Source organism: Cynara cardunculus (assembly GCF_001531365.2).
Source record: "Cynara cardunculus var. scolymus isolate 2C chromosome LG 10, CcrdV1, whole genome shotgun sequence".
Lineage (NCBI taxonomy): Eukaryota > Viridiplantae > Streptophyta > Magnoliopsida > Asterales > Asteraceae > Cynara > Cynara cardunculus.
Window position 1 is genome coordinate 25,638,437 of NC_037537.1, and position 19,904 is coordinate 25,658,340.

The 19,904-nt window shown below is 34.8% G+C and overlaps 2 protein-coding genes across 2 annotated transcripts; both read right to left on the minus strand.

Annotated features, from left to right (window-relative positions):
* Nucleotides 1–4,622: 4,622 nt before the first annotated feature.
* Nucleotides 4,623–8,908, minus strand: LOC112519609. Its single transcript, XM_025127814.1, has 5 exons — nt 8,777–8,908; nt 8,441–8,669; nt 7,406–7,464; nt 6,121–6,287; nt 4,623–5,066 (listed from the first exon to the last, which is right to left on the minus strand). Exons 1-5 carry the CDS (start codon nt 8,831–8,833, stop codon nt 5,063–5,065), a joined length of 516 nt encoding a protein of 171 aa, XP_024983582.1. The 5' UTR covers nt 8,834–8,908; the 3' UTR covers nt 4,623–5,062.
* A 1,580-nt stretch (nt 8,909–10,488) lies between these two features.
* LOC112520312 (microfibrillar-associated protein 1-like) lies at nt 10,489–16,334 on the minus strand. Its single transcript, XM_025128650.1, has 3 exons — nt 16,192–16,334; nt 14,806–16,046; nt 10,489–10,857 (listed from the first exon to the last, which is right to left on the minus strand). The coding sequence occupies exons 2-3, from the start codon at nt 15,990–15,992 to the stop codon at nt 10,746–10,748; spliced, it is 1,299 nt and encodes a 432-aa protein (XP_024984418.1). The 5' UTR covers nt 15,993–16,046; nt 16,192–16,334; the 3' UTR covers nt 10,489–10,745.
* Nucleotides 16,335–19,904: the final 3,570 nt, after the last annotated feature.

Here is a 19,904-nt window from a genome sequence, read left to right on the forward strand (position 1 = left end):
AACGAAATAATTTATTTTTGGTTTAATAATATAACATTTTATAAAGATAATAATTAAGTATTCTGTTAGAACTCAATGATTATCCTAATTATATTTTATATTTTTTATATTTAAAATGATATGTTTATTTTATATTTGATTATGTTTATCTGGAGTTAGTTACACGAATTCAAATATGAAGCTTTAATAAGTTGTACTTATTACAATCTATTTGTAATCTTGAGTTTTAAGTAATATGCATTAATAAACAGTATTTTACGCATAAAAAGTGGTTTTTAAGAACTTTTGTCAAATGCTTTATAATATAGTATATAGTATATATATATATATATATATATGGGACGTTTCATTTACAAATCATCCAATTCTAATAAACCATACAAATCAATCTTAGCAATCCATCTAGTCTAGTAAATATCTTATTTTATTTTGTTTCCTAATCTGAAGTCATGATTATAATGAATGAATTTTTATCATCTTCTATATTATATATATATATATATATACATATATATATATACACACACACACACTACAATAATAAACATTTAGACCAAAAGTCTTAATTACAAGCCTCAAAACATAAAGTAATATCAATTTATGCAAGAGATTCACAAATCTCTTAAGTACAAACTATTATGCATAATGTACAAATGCTTAAAACATACCATTTGTTTGGTCAAAGTTTCATATTTAAATAAACCATATTTACATGTTTGGTCTTCCCAAAATTGTTTGATACTTTGTTGTTTCATATTTTAAACCCAAATTCAAATTCAAAGTTCTTATTTTTTTTGAAGTAAACTGAAATTTGAAGCAACAATATCTAAAAAGGTTTCAGATCCTGCATGTGCCCGACCCCAACCCTTCAACTTTATTTGGGTTTAGAAACTCAACATGTGTGCAATTATTTTTCCAATCGATCTCACTAATACATCGTATTAACCTTCAACTTTATATATTATTTGACTCGTAAAATAACTACACAAACTCGTGATTCAAAACTAAACTAACATTTCAAAATTGTGATTCATTCATATTGTATGGTACAGTTACATCATTAGTATATATATTATATATATTGAGTGGACCATTAAATAAAGAAGTCAAGAGTCAACACGATCTTTTGACCGAAATGACTTTAGTGCCCTTTTCAAAGTAACTTCCAAGCAGCCACACCTTGTCTCCTATTTTAATATTTAATGATAATTTATTTTATTAAAAAGTCAAGTTATTATTTTTTAAATATTTTTGTTTATTCCATTGCTATCAGCTTCTACATTAAATCATATGGAAAATATTGCAAATAATAATTTTCAAAATCAAATTATTTTTTATTTTTTTTCATAAATAATTTTCATAATTATTTATTTTTTTATTCAAAAGAAATAAGAAATATGATGATGCATGTGTATCATAGAAGCAAAAAAAACGAGGTCTATGTTCACACATTAACAACCATTTTATTGATAAAAACGTTATATTACCTAATATTTATTTTAATACATTATTTATATTTTTATATATAGGGTTAGGTCTACGTGAGACCCGTAAGACCAATTTATGTTCATTGATCAACTTTATAAACTAATGATCTAGAGTTGTATGGTGACAATTTTGTGATTATTGAGAAGTCATGTGACGTTTATGAATGTTCAGATTGTCAGATTGTAGATCTAATCCAAAGGTTGAGAATAAAGTCTAATCTAAAATTTAAGGCTTGGTTTTCATATCCGAAATCTAATTGGGTTTTTGATTAATCCACCTAAACCCACCCAACCTGCCGATACACACCCGTAAACTGTCTCGTATTTACATAAATCACAAACGTTCTGGTTTAAACCCTTGTCTGCTACCCCACAAATTGACAAAAGAGCATTCTCTCTTATTGTTATGAGAATTTCACACTCATTTCTTGGAAAATCTTGAAAACCTTGACTTGGTCACATTCCAATCATAAATCACAACAAATTCTAAAAAAATAGAAATCTTTTTCTTTTCTATTTTTCTCTATTTATTTGTGTTTTCTTTATTTAAATATTCTCATTATTTTGTAGTTATCATATCAATGATAACTACAAAATGTAATGTATATAATATTTATATCGGTAAATGCAATAAATAAATTCACACATTTTTTTCTCATCTTTGGTGAAGTTTGAACTCCTAACTTTCTAAGAGATCAGAGGACCAAAAACCCTTTGGTTTGGTGTTGGAAAAATAAATTAGTGCTCTTTTATGTCCAATTATAATGGGGCCTCTCACCTTTTTATCCTTTTGGTCTCTTTAATTTATAGCAAATGATATTTGTCTTAATGGTATCGTAGTCTTCGATCTCCTAAAAGGTTAAGGGTTCAGATATCACCAAAGATGAGGAAGGTGTGTGAGTTTATTTGTTGCATTTGTCATATATAAATATTATATATATTTCAAAAAAGTTATTGATTTATTTTTCTTTTTTAGTAAATACAACATTTTTATTTTGGTTATTTTTTAAGTAAACGAGATTGTGTTATATGATGGAGAGAGTGTTCACTTGTTAACAACCATTTTGATGAAAAGGTTGACTTTTGGAATTTCATAAATAATTCTTAAGAAAATGAAAGGTTGAATTTTAATTGAATATTTTTTTTAATTAATTTGGATATTCAATTTGCTATGCGAGCCGATTAATACTAAGACAGTCATTCGCTTCGCGAGTAGCCGGGAGTCACTGCATTTAAATCTCTGTGACCATAAGGGGATCTTTTTAAATCAGTAATTATATGGGTTTGAAATTTATAGTTTAGACAGTATATGTTTATATCTTAACCAAATACTGATATCCTATCAATGAAATTATATTTAGCGGAAATATAATATATGTTATAAGAACAAATCAATATTTGTTCTGTTTTCATAATCGAGGGTTTTAACATAAACAAACGGTCCATTTTTTTAATATAGACGAGAGAGTTATAGACTCATAATTCGTTGATTATTTTATTATTAGATTTATAAATTCATGTATTGGTTAAATTAAAATGATATAACTGATATGATTTCAGAGTTGAAGTATACAATCAATCTTTTTATTTAAGAATACACAAGTCATATAACTACTGAGGGATGGGTTCACATGAGATAAGACTGTTTTCATGAGACACGGTTTTTACACTTGAAACTTCACAACAAAATGTTATGAAGGTTAAAAAAAACTGGATCTTCACGTCAAAAACACTATGAAAGTTACTTTCACGATGCTTTGTTATGAAGTTTCAAGTGTAAAAAAGATGTCTCACAAAAAGAGTATTATCTCACATGATCATACTACTACTTTCATATTTTTTGCCAAAAATATATAAACAATATGAAGCACCAACTACCCTCCTCACTTGCAATTTAGTATTTGTCCTTTTCTTATTCCTTGGGTGCATTGGCACATCTCACTCTTTTCATGGAAATTTTTCCACCATTTATGTTTAGATAATTAAATATATAAACTACCGAGGGATAAAACAGGTTTAAACGAGAATAATAATCAAATAAAATAATATGAAAACTATTAAATCAGATATAAGTTTATATTAAAATCACGTATAAAACTACATGTGGGGTCATGGGCCAAGTCTCCACTTTGTTTGACTATGTTCCATGATCACATGTGATTTCAGTGTAAAATCACATTAATTTGGTTGTTCTCATTTTCATATTTTTGTTATATCCTCTACTATAAAAACAATTTTATTATCTTAATATTTTTTTAGATGGTAAAATATTCGGTTGTCGAATACTAATTGAAGATAAAGATGTCCGGATTTTGTGAAAAAGTTATCTTCTTTATCTATGATTCCTATTTTGGGTATCGTACTTTCAAAACTTTCATTTTGGTACCTAAAATGTAAAATTTTAAACATTTAAGTACTCAGGTAACTGGTTGAAGCATTAACCGGTTACCATGCTGATGCGACGAGTGATGTGGTATCCGGTTAATGCTTCAACAAATAATACTGAGTTGGATACTACATCACTCGCCACATCAACATGGTAACCGGTTAATGCTTCAACTGGTTACCCGGGTACTTAAATGTTTAAAACTTTACATTTTAGATACCAAAATAAAAGTTTTGAAAATACGTAATCTAAAATATGAATCAAATTAAAGTAACTTATCAAACCTGCAAAAAACGAGGGATTAATTTTATAAGATTTTTCAAAATAAAAAAACATATATAAGATTTTGAAAATTCAAGACAGTTTTTCTTTTCAACGAATTTTTTAATATTTTTTCAAATTCGAAAAACTCCCGAAAAATGTGTAGTATGAGAGAAATAAATTTCTATTATATTCCATATTTAAGGGTCATTTACAAAACACTTATTCAGTAAGAGTTAAACAGATCAATTTATCTTACCAGATGAACATAACAATAACCGCAGAACGATGACAAGGGCGATGTCAATTTACTTTACCAGTAAACGCTAAGCGGGTCAATTTACCTTACATGGTAAGAGTGATGACAAGATCTAAGACCTGGTAAATGAGAGTGACGACTTTTACCCGATAAGCGCTTACCGAATAAATTATTACATACGATGTCGTTTTAATAGATTAGAATCTTAAAATTAAAGCGTTTGTTTAAATAGAATGGTGGGGGTGTATAAATAGAATCAACCATTGCAATATTGAGATTACAAAATATACCATATATAAACGGGATACTTAAACATATTTACGATCCAATAGACACACACACACACGATTATACCTAATTAAATCGAATATGGCCCTTTCAAGTAAGTTTAGTCCGAAGTGGATTCACCCGTCTTTTAATCTCTCCAACCTGGAGAGATTTCAAGAATGGGAGAAAGTGATAGTACTCTTAACGGAGTACTACACCACCAGGACAAAGATACAGGATAACTCACCAGGATCCATAGCATTAGCAGCTCGAAAGATCCAAAAGTCCAACATTATCGACTGCTACAATGTTAAAGACGATGATGCCCATGATACCCGCTTGCACTTCAGTACATGACGGATGGAGCCCACATGGTGCCACGTCAAGCATCCCTCGTAAAAATCATCTGTCAAATGGTCGATAGATGATTATCTACCCATACTCAAAACTTTCAACTAAGTGAGATTATTTCAAGAAGGTTAAGCTTGCTAGTTTCCTAAATCAGACCAAACCAACCAAACTCGGTGTATTCCACCTGGAGGTGGGGTCTTGTGGGGTAAGATATATGCAGACCTGACCTCTCTAACTGGGAGGTCTCGGGTACTAGAAATTTTGTGCACTCAAACCTTCAACTAAGAGAGATTATTTCAAGAAGGTTAAGCTTGCCAGTTTCCCATCAAAGGCAAATTCCTAAATTTTGCCTACTGCAGCCCAGAAAAGTCATCAAGAATTGGTAGACAAGGGGGCCATATGGAGCATGAAACTAAGGGGCTGTTTACCCAAACGGCTTACCGGTAAGAGTCAACACTCTCACTTACCTTACTGGGTAAGATTCTAAACCATTAAGATGGCATCGTATGCAATAATTTATCAGGTAAGCGCTAACTGGGTAAGAGTTGTCACCCTCACCTACCGAGTAAGACTCTCGGCCCTTTTCATCACTCTTACCAGTCAAGATTTACGGTCCTTGCCACGTTCATCCAATAAGGTAAAATGACCTGATAAGCGCTCACCGTGTAAGCGTTTAGTAAACGGTCCCTAAGCATCATTTAAGTTGTGTATTTCAACCCTAACCCATTGGAAGTCAAATAAGACAATTGGCTTAATATGCTATGCATATTTACCTAAGGGCATCTCCAACGGTACTGCAAAAACACCATTTTACAGGTTTGGAGGCTCCACCTGGCAGGCAAAAAGAACGAGAAAATGTTGGAGTGGGAGAGAAACAGCATATATGCCATCTGAGTGGAGTGCAATTTTATGGTGGTGTTCATGGGCCCACCAATTTGGTGTTCTTTCTGGTGTTGTCGTTGGAGATGGTCAAAGGCGCCCCTGATGGAGTAATGGTATCACTTGAATCTTTTACCAACTTTACACAGTTTTGGAGACTGGCATTTATAGAATGAAACAAGTGCCATAACCAGAAACGTGCTAGGATTAATATACATTGGTGTACTTACATTGAAGAGTTGATAAAAAGTAGAAGTCTGGGGAGGTTCTCAAGAGCTAACGTGAAAATTGCACCGAGCACAAAAAGCAAGACAAAAGCCAGCACGACTTTCGCTATGTACCCGACACCGATAACCGATGGTAATAGTCCTTTTGTTGAATGTAAGTCATCCAAGCCCTGCATATAGAAATGACAAACAATAGAATGAGATATGACCTCCAAGTATATTTAATCATGGAACTCCATTGTCCATAACTTTTGCCTTTGTAACCAAACTAGAAACAAAAACCCAAATCCAGTGTCCCCTCCCTGGCACCAATCACGTTAAAACACATCATCGTTTTATTGAGGAAAGACCATAACAAGATGAATTAAATAAATGTATACTTAAATAAAATAATGATGTGTTTTCACATGATTGGTGGAACAAAAGGGCGACGAGAGATTTTAATTCACTAAACTAGTGCTTCCCAGGAGAATGACTAAAAATCATCCAGGTTTACCAATTAAGTCTACAGAACTCTTATGCTTCATATTAGTATAAATTCAAGAAATACAATCTCAAGTGTCACAGAGTACCAATGAAGATGTCAAACACAAATGAAAATTACTGGGTGCGATTGCATAGCTCAGATGTGGGGAACCCACCGTTAGAAAAGCACCGGTTTTATATTTAGTGACCCTAAAAGGCGAGTATGAGTTTCGTTCGTTTCTTGGCAGAAATGCCGAAACTGAGCTCATCGCATAGTAATCCCCAACTGGTGATTGTTTATACAGCCCTGGACTGTCAGAAGTCCCAATGTTTATGCATTTCAGATCAAGTGGCGAAGATTTATACATTCAGGATGCGGTACAAAAGACATCATCAAACCAGGCAAGTACGTATAAATTGAAATATAAATCTATCTAGTCAAAGGTCCATAACATCTCGTTAACCATGAAAAGAAGCATATAGCATATGGACAGTTTTGATAGCTGCAATTTGATGTTTGTAGTTTGACTATAAGCCCACGATAGAAAAGAAAGATCACTGTTAATTTGTAATGGCAAATTTTCAACTTATATCCTGAAGATTGCCAACTGCTAGAAGAGATAAGGGCTTTGCTCACGTTGGTTTCTCCTCTGTAGTAGAGAGATTTATGATTCAGTTGGAACTTTCAGAACTATATCTACCCAGTTTCCTTTGTGGATATTTACTGCCACTAGTATCACATAGCTTGATGCTAATATTGAAGCTTCATCAGGTTTTGCTATTCTGGAAATAGAAACTGAAACACTAACAGAAAGACACATACCGGTGGAGATGATTCATATTTATCTCTTCTCCTGGCACTTGCCCTAGCTCTTGCACCTCCTTGAAGACCCAAGAATACAAAGTTATAACGAAGAAATTTCTTGAAACACCTCTAAAAATGAATCAAATTATAAGAAAAAAGGTTTTAATACTACACCAATTTTGAAAAGATATACACCCTATGAAGTTAAAGATACATTTGACCTATAAAATCAATATGCAAAAACCTAAAACTCGAATCATCATACATTCAAGCAGTTGATAGCATAAAATTATTCATACATACTACAAACCATCTCTTATTTTTTGCAGAGGCAAAATGATTCCATATCGATCTTAAGTGTTAGGATCTCATAAATTGACAAACGAAAAATTCACGGCTTGCCAACCTAGCAGGATTGTCCAAAGTGTTTGAAATTTCCTCATGGTAACTTAGGGGCTGTTTGGTTGGTTTTCCATTAAGTCCTGTATGAATAAACCGTCTGTATGGATTAATTTGCTTGTATAGATTGGGAAGGTTTTTGTTTGGGAGAGTTTTTTCATAGATGATATGAGCATGTTTGTTATCTGGGAGGGGCAGGTTTTGAAAAAACTTGACTTTTTGCATAAAGCTCCCCTTAAAAACTATCTGAATAAGTCACTTTCGATATCATTAAGCCACTACCAAACAGTCATGTATAACTGACCAAATAAACTTCGAGTCTCACTAAGCTCATTGAGCTCATTAAGCTGCTAACAAACAGACCCTTAGTTGTCTAGAATTTCACCCTTTGTGTGTCAATTTATGTGCCAATGAGGGGCCCTAACATGTGGTTTCCCTGGCCTTCCTAAAAAACTCAAGAATGTACCTCTAGCTACATATTTATGAGGGAACAAACAAACCTTACTTTGTAACCTGCTGTATACTCATAAATTTCCCAATACTTATGGTTTTTCTGATGATTGCTTTAAAAAATTTGTCAACATGTTTTTCCCAATGAACAAAAAACATCTTCACAATTGAAAATAATATATGAAATCAAGAGTCTAGCTGCACCTTCTGGTTCAGTAACTGTCTGCAGCTTCCAGCCATGGCCATGGCATATAAGAACCGAATTAGGACCAAAACTGATGGGCTCTTCCCCTTCTTTAACTGCTTCAATATACAAAGCCAGCGGCAATCCATCATTTATCTTTCTGTTGATTAAATTCAATGCAAATCCGGCCTCCGTACCAACAGAAAATCGCCTGATCTTGCTTGAACTTATGCAATTTACTTCCAGATACTGTAAGTAAACATCGTGATTTGTAAGACAAATGTAATTCAATTTAAACGTAATTGACTGGTTTATTACCTACATATGAAGAGAAATACTGAGATAGAGAGGCTTACAGATGCTGAAACTGATGGAGAATCTTTGACTTCCGAGTTTTGGTCATTGTCCGCCATGGGAGAGTTGATATCGCAGAGATTTGAAACACGCACAGATGGGGATTAGTTCGATGTTCATCGGATTCAATGGTTGACTTTTCTAAGTGCAGAAATAGTTTGGAGAAAAGGCCATTTTGGCCCTTCTAGTTTTTTTATTTTGCAATACGTCCATTCTTTTTAGAGCAAATTGCATGAAAAAAGTAACGTACTTTTACTTGATTTTTATTTTGGGTAACGCACTTTTAAAACTTCTATTTTGATACCTAAAATGTAAAGTTTTAAACATTTAAGTGGTTTAAGTGACCGGATAACCGGTTGAAGCATTAACCGGTTACCATACTGATGTAGTCAGTGATGTGGTATCCAACTCAGTATTATTTGTTATTCAACCCAGTTTCATTTCATCACTCGTCACATCAGCATGGTAACCGGTTAATGCTTCAACCGGTTACTTGGATATTTAAAAGTTTAAAATTTTACATTTTAAGCACCAAAATAAACGTTTTGAAAGTATGTTACTCAAAATAGGAATCAAGTTAAAGTACATTACTTTTTCATGTAATTTACTCTTATTTTTATGTTATTTTGTATCATCGTTCACGAATTTGAAAGATAATTTGAATTTTAACTTAGATCGATTTGTATCTAACCCAACAAATTCATTTTATAGATTTTAGATTTTGATTAGGTTTTAAATTGGTTGAGTTGGATTATTCGAACTATTTTTCGAGTTAGATTTAATTGAGTTGTCGAGTTTACATATAGTTTGGAAATAAAACTGATGGTAGACATATTTTTGACCTTCCCAGTTTTGGAAACAAAGTTAACTGAACTTATGAACACATTCCTAAATCATAGTAGTCCGCAGATTCACAAACACGTATGGTTCATTGAACCTCTCTTTGAGGCAACGTCCATGTCATTACGTATTTTCATGCGGATTGAAACTTGCCCAATAAGAAATTTTGCTACCTTAGAACCTTTACAGTACAGTCGTAAGCCATTTAACGAATGTTAGGTTTAATTTTTCATCAAAAGCTTAAATTGCACAAACCGTCAACAGCATGCACTTCCATTGTACAAAGTACATGACAGAACAAAAACATGTCCCAGATTTGGTGTAACAAATTAGAAAACAGTATAAGACCGAGTAGGATCGAAATGCCCCTATTCCACCATAATAAGTGGAACAAAAATTAGGAAGATGAGATAAGATTGATAAATTACTTAAGACGAAGAATCGTGTGAGAATAGGAGTTAAGATGAGAAGTATAAGAAGAAATATGGACCCTTGATCACTTTCAATCTCACCCCCATCAAATGAATTGCGCTTCTCATAGGAATTGATCCGGTACATCTTGATGCATCTCATTTATGATTTTCATTTATAATTGATCCAATAGTGGAAATCTCTTCTGACCCTTATCGTCATAACTTTCATTCTCACGGAACCGAACTCTATTACTTAAACGATCCGATGTTAAATTAAAACCATAAAACCTTCAGCATTTCTTTCACCCACCTACCTCACTTTCGTCCATCTAGTCCTGTCGAATCAAGTCTTGTCCACATACCAAACGCTCCCTAAGCCAACTTACAAGGCGAGAAAGTCAAATAGGATAAACGTACGATCAATAAGAGCGTAAATTCCTCAAGGAACGCAGTGCGAATAATTGAATCAAAATGAGCATTTCCATCCATTTGCAGATTATATTTCTGTAAAGATGACCGATCAACTTCTAGCTGATCGAATAATACATATAAACTAACGGTGAAACCGGCAAGAGAACAAAACATAAATATTCAAGGTCCCTCGTAAAGGTTATGCTAGTTCTATTCCGACTTTGAAGCAGGATATCAAATACAGATAAAGATCGATGATCACGTGCTAAATGCTTACATATTTCATTAACTCGACGACCTCGTAGTTTCAACGAGATTCCCAATCCTTGATCTTTTTACCTTTAGGTTTTGCTATAGGCGCATTCATACCCGCCATTTTGGTGTTGTATTTTGCCCGAAGCGTATCGTTGTATGTCCAGCTGCAAAACATTAAAAACATGTTAAAGGGGTTTTGGGAAGTAGTATATAAGGTTCCATGGCATATGAATTTTAAGATTTTGGAAAAACTATGACCGTTCAAGAGACAGAAATATCATCATAAAACCAAATGAAACCAATATATCGCCCTCGGAGATGGTGTCTAACGTAAGATGTACACATAACCTAACCTCTAACCCAAAGAGTAGAGCAGCAATTTTCGTGAAAACCCCACGCTTGTGAAAATTGTGACAATTAGGAGACTCGGATATGATCGCTCAAGAAAAAGAAATGTAGTCATAGAACCAATTGAAACCCGGTATATCACCCTCGGTGATGGGGTCTAGCGTAAAATGTACGCAAACCTGACTTCTACCCAAAAGAGTAGAGCGGTAGTTTCCGTGAAAACCCCAAGCTTGTGAAAAGTGCGACAAAGAGAGAAAGTTAGATGAGATAAAGATACCTATATGCCCACCATATTACAAGTAAATGGATGAGGTTAAGTTGGGTCCAGAGCATTCTTCTGCTTTGTTTTTGTTATAAAGTTATTATAGACGTTTGAAAAATATCCGTAACATTTTTTCTTGAATGGGAGGGAAGGAGTAGTCATTGCACCCGAAACAAAAGTGAAAATCTCAATCTAATTGCAATATGAATCAAAGTATTCAACAAGCTGCAGATAATTCCGTCATAAATACATTTCGTTGTTTTCCTATTCACTTCATGCAGAATAAGTTTAAGCAAATGAGATTTAGCTCGTTATTTACCTCTGAAATTAAGAAGACACTCGTGCATACGTATTTTTTGATTTGTTACATAAAACAGAGCAAACTTGAACCATTAAGACCATGTTTCGTAACCATAAGCTAGCCAATGACCAAATGTGAAATGAGGCATATTCATCACCAACAAATAAGCTCCCACTACTAAGACCAAAGTAACCATAAGCTAGCTTATTTTTTGGGCTTATTGAAAAAGCCCCATTTGGTTAGCCATAAGCTACGCTTTTTGAAAAGCTACTTTAGATAGCATTTCAATAACCTCGGGGTTTCTTTTCCACTTCCTTTTCCGATTTTGCCACTTATATTTTTCCAATTAATTCTTCAACATGCCTTTTTAGGTCATTTTACATTGTCATCTAGCTTATCAGCTAGTTTTTATCAAACATGATTAGTTTAACAACTGGTTTATTAGCCAACAACTAGCTTATGAGGTAGTTTGCCAAACATAGCCTAATAAGCTTCTCAGGTGTCATGGATCATAATAGGTATCAAGCATTTCCAAATGGTTGTCCCCTTTAAATTTTGTTTGCTAGAAAGTACGAATGAATATGATTTTTAGGCCTAAAATACCATAAGCAAAGGTATAAAGTTATGATTTATTAGGTCAAAGATACCATATAAGCAAAGGTATAAGGTTATGATTTATTAAGCCTAAACTACCCTATAAGCAAGGTATAAGATGTAGTAGAAAAATGGGATCATTACTAGCTTAAAAGGCAGCCAATAATGCTTTAACACTACATGTTTGGTTAAGGTTTTAGCTTTAAGGGGTGAAATGTTAAATACTTGGCTTGACTAGCAAAAGTGAATTTCACACTTGGATATTTTCCAGGTATACCACGTTCGTTACCTTCAGTTCTTGAGATAGACTTCATTTTTCAGTTTTACATAAAAAAAGGGAAAAGTGCATCAAAATACAACAGAGTTTGTTTTAGTTCCTATTTAGTGTAACGAATATTTTTTCTCTCAATCAATGTAAAAAAAGCTTCAAAATTTCCTATTTTGTACCCATTTTGACAGATAACCTATTGATCCTGCAACATCTCATGACGTGGATAAGGGTTTATGAAATAATTACGAAGGGGTTATAGCAACGAGGACAATAAACTTGACATTCACGTCACCAAAAAGTAGGAATTTTTTAAACTTTGTTACATTGACTCAAAAATTTTGAAACTTTGTTACATTAAATAGGATATTTTGAAACTTTGTTATATTGATTGACCAAAAAAATTCTTTCCATGTTGCACTTTGCGGCTTTGCCATATAAAAAAGTTAAGCTAAGCTTGTGTTGAACTTCTGCAATTTTAAGTTTTCCTTTAGGTATCTCTCAACTCGCTAAAGGAGAGAAGGGGAAGATTATACCACTTAACTTCCACAAACTACTGACTGTATTATGTATTTGTTCATACCCTTCTTGACCATTTCGTAAAATGTAGGTGCTTCAAAAAAAATGATCTGCCAAACACTGTGCATGGCATTAGGGCTTTCCAGCTACTTGGCCAAAAACCCAAAAACTTTAGAATTAGCAAGTAGCCCTCAAGGATGTAGACCATTAAACCCTAAAACGTATTTGATGATTGTATAACATGATTCTATGTGTTCACTAACCAAAACTCTAAAAACGATTTGGTCTCCTTAATCATAAACTTCTTAACATCATGACACACATTACTAGAAACTACTAAACTTAACAAAGTAAACAGGAATCATGGGAGATACAATATGATACATGTAAATGCTTTAGCATGATTGAATGAATGTAGGAAAAATTTCCTGTTATCCTTGGAAATGTGGCTGTAAAGATGTCAGGCAATTTGGTTATGCACGATACACTACCCTAACAATAAGAATAAAACCAAAAAGAGTTGATAATCAAGGCCTAGTGAACTCCATCCTGAGAGCAAGCTTCAAGCTCTTTGACATCCTTGAATTACCTTATTATTCGTTACATCAGCAGTTATGTGTCATCACTTTATTCATCAATCAACTTATGATGTACTAATTTACTACCCATCAATTTGCAACTAATAAATATGAAATAAAGATTGACAATATAGATAGGCATAGAAATTTTTACATTCACAAGCTATAATATAGAGTTGCTTTTGTAAGAACTCAAACAGAAAGACTATAATATGAATCACGTGATTACATTAGCAGTTATCACATAATTACCCTGCATTTATCAATTTCATTATGTGGTAAGCAGGAACAACCTGGCTTTATGTTTAAGTAGGATTTCCGAAACTTAATCAAGAGTCACTCGTATGATATTTTCCTTGGAAAGTGTGGTTTACAGAACAGGATTCAGGAAGTAATTCTAAGAAGAAAAACATTTACAATGAACAAGAAAGTGAACACTGTGCCTTTGAACATAAAACTTGTTATGGATGAGCACATGGGACCAGACTGAATCATACTTTGGTGTCTGCTGCTATTAACAGTACACAAACGTCTATGAAGGAGCCTAAATGCTAATACTAAAAGATTTCATGTAGCTTGAGAAAGCTCTGAGAAGTCGCACAAGGCTTTTATTTACAACTTAATGACCTTAATGATCTGGATGGCTTAATCGCTCATACAGGAGTGTTTCTTTATGACCTGATAGTTAAGCCATTAAGCCAAAATGGCTATATGGAATAAGCCAGGACCCCTCACTTGTCCCCATTAAGCCACATCAAACAAATTAATGCCAGAAATGATCCAACCCTCTCTCTTTGCCTCCCTCAGAACCATCGGTCCCTTGTCCCTCAATCAGACATGCTTATCCAGACAGACAACTTAACCATATAGGGCTTAATGAAAAAAGGTAAACATCCCCTGAGAGACTTGCTGAACTGATTAAAACATATTAGTTTAGAAAACTGTTTCTTTTACATGTTTTCACTACAAGCTGACCAATCAAAAAACAGACTAGAATTATTTTAAAGAAAATTCCATCCAACCTGCAAACCGCAAAAAGCAATTTCTAGAACCCAACACCAAAATATTTGAGCATTCACCAAATAAACAAGTACTCTCACACAGTCACACTACAGCATCAAAATAAAAGTTAAGACAAGTTGGGAGATGAGAGAAACAAAATTCAGCAGGTCAACCTCATTGATGCATAAGACAGAAAAATAAATGCAAAAAGATGCAATGTATAGAAGATAATGTACTTACGGATTGTTCCAATCAGTGGTATCCTCATTGACAAGGTGAGTCCATTTTGTTCTTCCACTACGACCGAAGTGCTTGACCTGCATAACTTTCGGTAAAATAGTCTTGTCCATCTTATCCTCTCCAGTTGGTGCAGAGAAATCACGGTGGAAAATGCCATCAGAACCAACTGTTGCGGCGGTATCATCAGGATCGTCCTGGAAGAAAGCACCCTTGTGATAGTATTTCTGCATGAACCTCCATTTCTGTTTGGGGGCAGAAGCAGGTTTCGGGTTCTTCCTCTCCCACTCTCTCCTCTCTTCCTCAGTCATATTTCTAACTCTCTCAATTTCTTCCCTCTCCTTCACCAATGCATCCCGATCCTCTCTATCTCTTTTAATTCTAGCAATCTCCCGAGCCTTCCATGCTTCATATTCTTCCGCCTCATTCAACTCGTCATCTGTGTCTACATCAGCAATATTAGCCTCGGCTTCCAAATTCTTTTGGATTTCCATATCTTTACGTATTTCCTCAACAACTATCTGTTTTGTCTCCACCTTCCTCTCCTCCGCCCTTCTCAACATTAACTCCTCAATTGCCCGTTCTTCCGCCTCAATCTTCTCACGTTCTGCAATAGTATCTCTTTCTGATTTTGGCACAAACACAGGCTTCACCATAGCCATACCCATTTGCTCTTCCTCTGAATCCGTCTCGTACTCAGATGATTCCTCTTCTTCCTCCTCTTCCTCCTCCTCCTCCTCTTCAGGAATCATTGCAGCTTCCTCTTGCTCCCTCTGAAGCAACTTTTCCCTAATCCTCCTCCTCCTTTCATCCAAAGCATCCTCATCATCTTCCTCAAATTCCAACCTTTCTTGTCTCCTCTGCTCCTCTTCCTCAGTTGAAATAATTTCAGCTTGTCTAATTCGTCTATGATCAGCTCTTATTTCTTCCTTATTATCCAACCTATTCTCCGCCAATCGACGCAGCCTAGGATCATCTCTTTTCATGATATCAGAATCTTCCCTGCTAGGAAAAGCCTTCTCCAATGCGACTGACCTCGCCATTCGTATATCACCCTCTTCATCGCCATCATCTGCCCACTCAGGAGCTTTACCAGGCCAATACCTCTTCACTTTCGTCTGCCCAATTTTACCTCTAAGCTTATCCCTAACCGCTATAACAGTATCACTAACACCCGCCGTTACCGACATCGTAACAGATAAAATCAACCAACAAAAACCCTAGTTTTCCAAAACCCAGAAAACCTGCAACAAAAAATAAAATAAAACCGAAACGCATCTGAAAACCAATTGGATTTAATTCGTATAATATTATCAATTAAACGTTCTCAATCTAGACTTGATGAAGGAAATCGACTGATATAGCTGTAAATTAATAAGAACAACTTACGAATTAACGTGGCGAGCTCGATCGCCTCTGAAAAAAACCCTGATTCAGTGATTCCTTTTGAGATCAAGTTTATTTGCAGAAATTATGCGCAATTACGCAGAGAGAAGCAATTCAATTTCGAGCCCTAGACGATCCTATGCTATAGAATAGTGAATACACGCACAATTTTTCATGTATGTACCTTTTTGGCCCTCCAGTATGTGGTGAATCAACTTTTAACCTATTAACGGGTTGTTTCAGTCAACTGGGGGTCTTATATGATAAGGGAATATCATAACTATTATCCGATTAAACATTTATCGGATAAATTGTTATATATGATGTCGTTTTGATTGACTAAAATCTTATCCGATAAGGTAAATGAAAGTGTAGACTTTTACCGAGTAAGTGTTTGGGTAAACGGCTCCTTAAACTAATTTTAACTATCTCTTAAGTAATGTTTGGTATACAGATTGGAGTAGACTTAACAAATTATATCAAAATATAACAGATTTTTAGAAACCAGTGTCAAAATCTCTATTTTAAGTTTCAAATGGCTTCCCATTTGGGAAATAAACTTCCCACGCTTCTCGTTTTAAAGAATCACAATGAAATTAACTTTGATCTCGTTCATATTTTAAAACATGAATTTAACCATTGAATCCCTTAAATTAGAGGCTCGGATTTTTTTGTTTTTAAAAAACAAAGGTTTTTAAAATCGGTTTTCTAGAATAAATATAAACGCGGAGTTGGTTTGATTTTAATAGAATATGTATTTAAAAAGATTTTTTAATTAATAAATTGAATATTAAAATATTATCCGGTGATGAATGAAAAAATTATGAACTTCAATAAAGACAAAAAAAAATCGCTTTATAGCGATCGTTGATGGCAAAGGATTGCCACATCCTGCTTTCTCGGAGTAGTGACGACTATTGAACTATGGATCAATAACATACATATTCTACAGTTATTTGCAACATATAATTTACGGATAATTTAAACAACTGAACAGTCTAAAAACTAAATGTCCGGTGTTGAAATATATTACAAACTGAAATACTGAAAGCTTATCACAAATACTGGTGTCAACTTAACAACTACGATCCTTGGTTACAAACAACAACTCAGCAAATAGGGATGGTGATTTGTCCCGACCCGGTGGGGAACCCGGTTCACCCGACCCGAACGGGGACGGGGATTCCCCGCTAAAACGGGTCCCGGGGCCGGGGCCGGGGATCCCCGATAGACTCAAACCGGGGACGGGGAATATTACTCAAAACGGGGCCGGGGTCGGGGCTGGGGATCCCCGGTATAATCAAACTAAAGCATACTTTTTACCGGGTTTTGACCGAGGTTTACCGGGTTTTGACCGGGGATTGCTAAAATTTGACCGGGGACGAGATGATAATCCCCGTACCCGCCGGGGACCGGGGCCGGGGCCGGGGGACGGTATTACAAACCGGGGCCGGGGATTACAAAACCCGGCCCATCCCTGCCCCGTTGCCATGCCTATCAGCAAACGCTTGGTAAATCTGATCACATTCATACAAGAAATGATAAAGCTTGGCCTTTACGATAAGATTAGGAAACATGAGTGATCAACAGAGACAAACTACCGCTTATCTACCACTACCGCCCTTACATGGGTATGGCAACGGGTGGGGATGGGGTGGGGGTTACTGATCTTCGGCCCTGGTTTTTAGTAACGGCCCTGGCCCTGATCCCCGGTAGGTATAGGGATTAACATTATGTTCCCGATTTATTTTCTGATCAAATCTCGATTCTCATTCCCGGTCCACCGCCTCTGCCACCCCTACCACCGCCACCACTTCCTTGGCTCCTCATCAGACAGTCTACCACCTTTGTCCTTCCCTGTAATCTCACATTGGTTTCAACCATTTTTTAACAACACACATATGCACACCAATTTTAAATAGACATATATTATAGAATACATAAACACATAGTACCACAAAAAAAAAAAAAAAAACAACTGATGTCATATCCAACTGTGAAACAAGATGAATGTAAGAAAACCTTGTAATAGTGAAACTATATATGGCCAACATCTATATAGATTCATAAATGTTTTTTTTTTTTTGGAAGAGTGACTCATACTATACTTGGACTAATCCTGACAAATCGTAACCGCAATAAATCTACTCTCGTAAACCCAGTGGCCACAATTATTGTGTACACCTGGAATTGAACTATGGGCAAATGGAATATTCAACCACTACACTACGCCACAACACTTTTATGGGTTTGGTTCACAAATGTTGCCAACTTGAGTCGATACATCATAAGAACAATATTGGGTTGTCGATAAATACTTCAAAATAAAATACATGGTCACACGTTACATGTTTCCCCTGTTATTAAAATGGCCTCTTGTAGAGGGTTATCTTATAATCTTGTAACTTCACCATGGTAGTTCGTCATATCGAACCATTGACTTGTTTTGAAAAAGAATTATGGGATATAAAATTTGTCGTGTTTGGTTATGAAATATGAGTTTGAAATACGTTTATTTACCATATTTGCAAAAAAGAAACACAGTTGTCAGGAAAATGACCATATTTGTAAGTTCAATGGTTATTATGGACTGTATTTTTCTTTTTAAAAATGCTGGTTACCTCTACGCAAGAGTTTTCATGCGTTATAATTAACAACCGTCTACAAAACAATGGTGCAATACCATAAAGATTTTTAACAACTATATTTTGCACAACTCGTCTAAGAGACCGTTTACTAAACGCTTACTTGGTAAGTGCTTACCAAATAGATTTCTTTATCGGATGAACACGACAAGAGCCAATAATCTTACCGGGTAAGAGCGATGAGAAGGATGAAGAGTCTTACCTGGTAAGTGAAGATTACGACTCTTACCCAAGTAAGCGCTTTTCCCGGTAAATTATTGCATTCAATACGTTTTGACATACTAAAATCTTACCCATCAAAATAAATCACAGTGTTGACTCCTATAGGCAAGCACTTATCGGACAAACATTTGGGTAAACAATCCCTAAGTAACACTGTTTGATGTTTTTATGGGCGGGCCTCTTGTGTGCATGAGTGTACCCGTAATCACTGCGTACGTTTCATTACCAAACAACTACGATAAATAAGTTCAACCATGATTCTCTTATTCTTATACTTTAATCGCCGTTGCATTACAACTTCACATGCCTAATAAATGCGATTTCAGACAAAGATTTTAATGTAGCATTGATGTTGTGACGCAAAATAAATACCCAAAAATTTTCAAGGAAAGAAAGTTCGGTTATTTACCGTTAGTCTATGTATTTTGTATATCCACACAATAACACTATTTATAACAAAACAATGTTAAAACCCTGAATTCAAGTTAAACTATACATGTAAAAATAATTATGGGTCTGTTTGGCAGTTGCTGAATGGTTTGGTGTAGAATGATTAAGTGATCAGAATAATTAAGAGGCTCTTATAATATAGTGCAAAATGAAATATAATTGTCTGATAATTATTCAGAATGAAATTAGGATGCTGAATGGTTAAGGGAGACCTAAGATACAAAATCATTCAGATGATTTTAAAACCATTAAGAGGCAAATTGTTTTTTGCCTAACAAAGATTCACCCATTGGTGATTCAGACTTTAAAGACTGCTCTTAATGAAACTATTAACAGGTAAACAAACAACCTCTATCTATCAGACGTCTCTTAAAATTTACAAAACAACATATATTTGAT

What these genes read in the sequence shown, in the direction of transcription:
- LOC112519609 (XM_025127814.1), bottom strand. Translation starts at nt 8,833, where the DNA reads ATGGCGGACAATGACCAAAACTCGGAAGTCAAAGATTCTCCATCAGTT. An exon ending in CTCCATCAGTTTCAGCATCT is followed by an intron (nt 8,670 to 8,776) that starts GTAAGCCTCTCT and finishes GTTTACTTACAG; the next exon opens with TATCTGGAAGTAAATTGCAT. An exon ending in AATATGAATCATCTCCACCG is followed by an intron (nt 6,288 to 7,405) that starts GTATGTGTCTTT and finishes TTCTATATGCAG; the next exon opens with GGCTTGGATGACTTACATTC.
- LOC112520312 (XM_025128650.1), bottom strand. Translation starts at nt 15,992, where the DNA reads ATGTCGGTAACGGCGGGTGTTAGTGATACTGTTATAGCGGTTAGGGAT. An exon ending in ACCACTGATTGGAACAATCC is followed by an intron (nt 10,858 to 14,805) that starts GTAAGTACATTA and finishes AATGTTTTGCAG; the next exon opens with CTGGACATACAACGATACGC.